This window comes from Medicago truncatula, chromosome 2, assembly GCF_003473485.1.
Source record: "Medicago truncatula cultivar Jemalong A17 chromosome 2, MtrunA17r5.0-ANR, whole genome shotgun sequence".
Classification (NCBI taxonomy): Eukaryota; Viridiplantae; Streptophyta; class Magnoliopsida; order Fabales; family Fabaceae; genus Medicago; species Medicago truncatula.
In genome coordinates, this window is record NC_053043.1 from 15,560,044 (window position 1) to 15,565,559 (window position 5,516).

At 35.2% G+C, this 5,516-nt stretch overlaps 2 protein-coding genes across 2 annotated transcripts; both read right to left on the reverse strand.

Annotated features, from left to right (window-relative positions):
* Positions 1–759: 759 nt before the first annotated feature.
* On the reverse strand, positions 760–2,092 carry LOC25488242 (ankyrin repeat-containing protein At5g02620). The gene is made up of 2 exons (XM_024775635.2): positions 1,681–2,092; positions 760–1,526 (listed from the first exon to the last, which is right to left on the reverse strand). Exons 1-2 carry the CDS (start codon positions 1,906–1,908, stop codon positions 903–905), a joined length of 852 nt encoding a protein of 283 aa, XP_024631403.2. The 5' UTR covers positions 1,909–2,092; the 3' UTR covers positions 760–902.
* A 197-nt stretch (positions 2,093–2,289) lies between these two features.
* Positions 2,290–4,302, reverse strand: LOC120578301 (uncharacterized). Its single transcript, XM_039830969.1, has 3 exons — positions 4,275–4,302; positions 2,982–3,461; positions 2,290–2,471 (listed from the first exon to the last, which is right to left on the reverse strand). Exons 1-3 carry the CDS (start codon positions 4,300–4,302, stop codon positions 2,290–2,292), a joined length of 690 nt encoding a protein of 229 aa, XP_039686903.1.
* Between the last annotated feature and the right edge of the window lie 1,214 nt (positions 4,303–5,516).

Sequence of the window (5,516 nt, forward strand, 5' to 3'; positions counted from 1 at the left end):
TTTGAGATTTTCTTATATATAGGAAGGTTTCGGTTTTTATAATCTGAAATCCTTCGAAAGATATCCGATTATAAAATTCAAATGAGAGTATTTTGAAAGGTTGCGTGAGAAGCCAAAAAGGTGAGAAAAAATTCTCATATTAAAAACTAATAGCATAGTCATGATGGAAAACATACCTATTGTTGTTTCTTTCAAGTTTCAACCAAAACCATCAAGCCTTGTACATACAGCCTATTAGAATAGGTTATTGTGGTGTTCCTAACATATATATACTCCATCCAATTGCTATTATAAGAAAATTTGATTTTTTAGATTGATTGAATAACTGATTTATTTGATCTATAATATAGGTTAGATACATAAATTATTCAATAAATTTAAAAAAAATGTATCTTTTCTTAAATAGATACCGGAGGAAGTATAATTTAATCTATTTTCAAAGTTGAGAACTATGGTCGGATTCAATATTTGTATCATCTTACAAGATAGGATGAGAAGATGAAGAGAAAATATATGTTTCTTAAAATCAATAGAGTGAACAACAAGTTATAGCAATGACATCTCAATTACGTTAACATCCCATAACTATCACCTATTATCTGCCACCACTCTACAAAATTTATTAATAAAAAGGAAAAACACTACAAACTTGGGGGGACTAGACCAATACCCAAGACAACACATAAAGATAAAATAATCACTGTCTCGTTAAAAACCTTAATAAGAAAATCCAAAAGGATAAAACTTTGGTAAAGGGAAAAAGAGTACAGAGTAAAATAAACCACTCTTAAAGAAAAGCAAGTAAATAAATACATAAAAACTAGATTATTCCATAATGTTATATAACATCAACGACTTCTAGTAACAGAATATAATTCCATATACACTACAATAATAATCCTCTACTTCTCTAGTACATAAATCATATTTTTACCAAGCTTAGATAGAGTCTTCCAATAGTAGGTTGAGTAAATGATATCAGAAAACAATTTAAATTGCAAACGTATATACAAAAGTATTGGGAGGAAGGAAAGTATTGTAATGCAACTAGGAATCCACATCGAACCATGGTAGTATATTATGAAGAAGGAAGTACTTAATGCTACCATCATGCTTGTTATGGAGATGAATAATGTGATCAATCCAAATATTAGCTTTAAAGGCAGTGATTTATAGAAGTCATACTCTCGATAACGCGATACAAGAATAGACAAGAATATCAATATCGCGGTCGAAGCTGAGATAAATGCAAATGTGTCTGATATTGCAAACACCAAGAATGATGGTTTCTTCAAGTAGTTTGGTTTTCCTGTGTCATCGGTACCACCTGGTAAAGTAGTTGCAGCAGCGAACACTCCAGTAGCAATGACTGTTGAAATTAGCATACAAGACTCGGCAGTTTTTTTCATCCAAGACTCTGCATCTTCCCTTAGTTTTTCATGCTCATTCGAGAACAGTTCTTCTGCAGTCATGTCTTTGGAGTTTTTTGACTTAATTTGTGCTGGCAACATTATCTTCTTTACTTTCTATCATACGAAAACATATATACAGATGTTAAGTAAAATATAGTTAAAATAGGATCAGGCACGTAGGCCAGCCTCGTCTAAATTGAGGGTCCATCCAGAGGAGCCAAAATTGAAAATGCAAAGCCATAAGATAAAACGGTTGCATTACATGTACCTCAAACCATACTAACTCGACACACATTTGAAAAGCTGCTCCAGAAACCAATTCAAGTTGACCTCGTCGTGCTAATTTTGCAGCCAAGTGTAATATAGTGTTTCTGTCTTCATCTTCAAATGTCACTATGACATCCTTTATATGCCCTATTTGATGTACGAGATTGAATATACTAGCATGCCGATGCAAAACAGCTATGTGTAATATAGTTCGATTTTTGCTATCCATCTCCCATATCAAGCTTGGATGGGCACTAATAAGCTCCGATAAGAACCCAAAATTTCCAACTTCAGCAGCATCAAATATTAGTTGAGAAGGTTTATTTATGATTTCGTTTAACTCATCCTTTGATGTGTAGTGTCTGTCTAGAATCGTTGTCCAAAGAAATTTAACCAATTGGAAAACCACGTGATTTTTCATGCCTGCAATACGAAATATGGTCATTTGATTTAAAAAAAAAAACCATACTAGCTCATTGAAATTGGTATCGAAGATATTTGAATCTGAAACTAAAGCAACACACTTCAAGGTCCCAACCCAACATCACCGGACCAAATCCAACCCAAAAGGGTATAATTGGTCGTTAAGATAATGAAGAAAAATTAATTACTAAAAGTTATGAAATGATTTACCAGGATTAGTCATGATGGGATGATGATCATGTTCCAGACAATGACAACAAGAATCCAATGGCATTTGATTTTGAGCCAAGAGATGCAAAGCTGTCTCTTCATTCACATCACGTGCAAAAGCAAGTGCATTTCTGCCTCTTGCCATTTTCAAGGCCAAGTCTGCAATTGGGAAAAAATATTATGATCAATATTTTTGCAATTGCAAAGTTCTTGAAATATCCCATGTGGTCTACAAAAGAAGTTGATAGCGTGCATAAAAAAAGAAAAAAAAAAGTTAGTTGAAACAATGATTTGATCGGTGTTGATCAACAAAATCAATAGAACAAATATAAGTTCCATATATGGGAAGACGATTAATATTACGAGCTTATACTTACGAGGATCATTAATATTGTTCAGAGTTTCAAACCATTTTTAAGCAATGGTACGTACTTCATAGATCATATGAACTACTCAATTCTCTATTTAGAGACCGATCTAAATCGGTCCGCAAATCAGTCGCTAAAGTAATTTTTTTATTAATTCAAATACATGCCGATTTGAAAAATGTCGCTAAACCATTAGTCACTAATGTGCTAATGTTAGCAACCGATTTGACAATTTTGATCTTTGAGTTGGTCACCATATGACAGTTTTTTATGATGAATTACATCTGTTAGTAGTACTTACCATAGATGCCAGTGTAGATACAAGCAAAGAACAATAATTCCCAGTCATTGTCTTCAAAACAATGTATTGTTTTATCATATAGATGCCATGCCATTTTGTATCTTCCTTGCAATGCAGCATTCTGAATAGGAGTATATCCTAATGCACCTCTTATAATAGGTAAATCGGGGTTTCTTTTCAGCATTAAGTCAACAATTTTCATGTTTCCAACTGCAGCAGCAATACAGAAAGCAGTGTTACCATTGGCATCTTGCAATGCTATATCATTGTCATGAAGCATCTTCAATAGCTCCTTCACAAAGTGAATTTGGTTTGCACCTGCAGAAATATGCAGTAGTGTATGCCACCCATTTGCTATGGCAGCATTTTTAAGCTCATTCTGTTTGTCTAAGATGCGTTTGGCTGCAGGCCAGTTTCCGTTTAGAGCATGCTTGTGAATGGGAACACAAAACTTGAGAAACCTTTTGTTTGGATCATCGCCTAAAACAAAGGTTCAATTGCAGTTAAAGAGAATAATTTTTTTTTTGAATGGAAAATATATTATTTATACTTCTATACTATATATAAAGAAAACTACCCCTTTCAGCACTTTTGGCTGGATTTTTCTTTTTAAATATACTCTCAATTTTCAATACAAATAACACATGTAACAAAAAAATAAGAATAAATTTAAAAATACCCTCTATTCAATTTGGTCCCATAAGTCTTAACTTTCACAAACACGTCCCTTAACTCATCTGTTACCTAATATAGTCCTTTCTGTCAATTTTTTTTTCAAAAAAACGTTAAGTCCACTCCAGGTGGGCATTTACGTGGCATAACTCTTTGTTTTCCAGAAACATAGAGAGAGAATGAGTAGATTAGTGAGAGAAAGCGAAAAAAACGAAGGAGACCTTGGTGAGAACAAAGGATTACGAAGGAAACAAATTGAGTGGCTGGTGAAGAAGATCCTCAGATTTGTCTTTCGTATCTTCTTCTTCTTCTTCGTATCTTCTTCTTATGTTTAAGGTTTGGGTTACGAAAATTAGGGTTAGGGTTTTCCTAGGTTATTATTTGAGTTGCTTTTTTTCGGTTAAACTATTTATACAAGTTTGAAAACGAAAAAAGGTTAAATTTTTTTATGTTTCTAATTGATTAAAGTTAATGATGTTTTTGATTGTTTAAAGTTAGGGTTAGGGTTTTTATGTGTTTTATGTTAGTTTCTTTTTTGGGATTAAAAATTTCTAGGGTTTTGAAAACGAAAAAGGTGGAATTTGTATGTGTGCGTGTGTATTATAATAGTTTAGGGTTTACTGTTCCTTGTTTTGGATGTATCTGTCATGTAGCCATTATTTAAATATATGTATTTTTGGTCTATTTTCGAAATTTGTGCAATTATTATGATTTGACTATTGTTTATTCTATTGTTAAAACAGATGGATAATAGATTTTAGGTTGTTGTTCACCATCAAAGCAGGTTTACTGGGTTAACTAACTTAGACCACTATGGTTGTGAGAATGTATGGGTTGTTGATGAAGATTTATGGTCTTATTTTGCAATAATGTGGAAGATAAAGGTAATGGGTCCTAAGGGGCCGATTTGGCCATTTGCAGAACATCTATGAAAAAGGTTTGGCCATTTGCAAGCATAACCTAAGGGGCCGATTGGTCCTAAGCAAGGGAGACAAGCCCTACACAACCAGGGATATTTACCTAATGTTACAAAAACAGTGGAAGACGACTGGTGAATGGAGCATGAGGCCCCTAGGGAGGGGATTTTTTGAATTCACATTTGCTTCTGATAATGACTTACGCATAGTGTGGGCATCAGGAACTGTAAATCTCAAGCCGGGGGTTCTAAGACTATTAGAATGGACCACAGATTTGAACATGCACAAGCAAAGGAACACTCATGCTCAAGTGTGGATTCGTTTGATGGAATTGCCACAAGAGTATTGGATGGATAGGACGTTAAGAGAAATTGCTAGTGCTGTGAGCACACCGCTCATTATTGATAATGCAACGTCCAAGAGACTTTATGGAAACTATGCTCGCATCTTAGTTGATATGGATTTTTCTCGCAAGATGTTTTATGAAATTACGGTTGAAAGGGAAGGATACTCTTTTAATGTAGAGGTGGCCTATGAGTGGCTCCCTGAATTTTGTTCACACTGCCAAAACATTGGCCATGATGTCACAGTTTGTAGATGGCTTTACTCCCGCCAGGATAATAATGCTCACAAACAAGCAGTTGCACAGGGGAAAAAACCAGCACCAACAAAGAAACAGACATGGATTCCTACTACTGAAAATTCTTCCGGCATAGGGTCTTCGCTTGCATTCACTTGCCCTCAACAAGATGTGACACCAACAATGACAGCAGAGGTGCCTCCACCTTCAGAACCGACAGCAGAGGTGCCTTCACCACCAACAGCACAGGTGCCTCCACCTCCAGCACCACATCATACAGCCACGGATGTCCCTGCCCATGTCCCCGTTCAACAAGAGATTACACTCACGGCAGAGGACGTCCAACCCGAGACCCTAGAGGTAGAT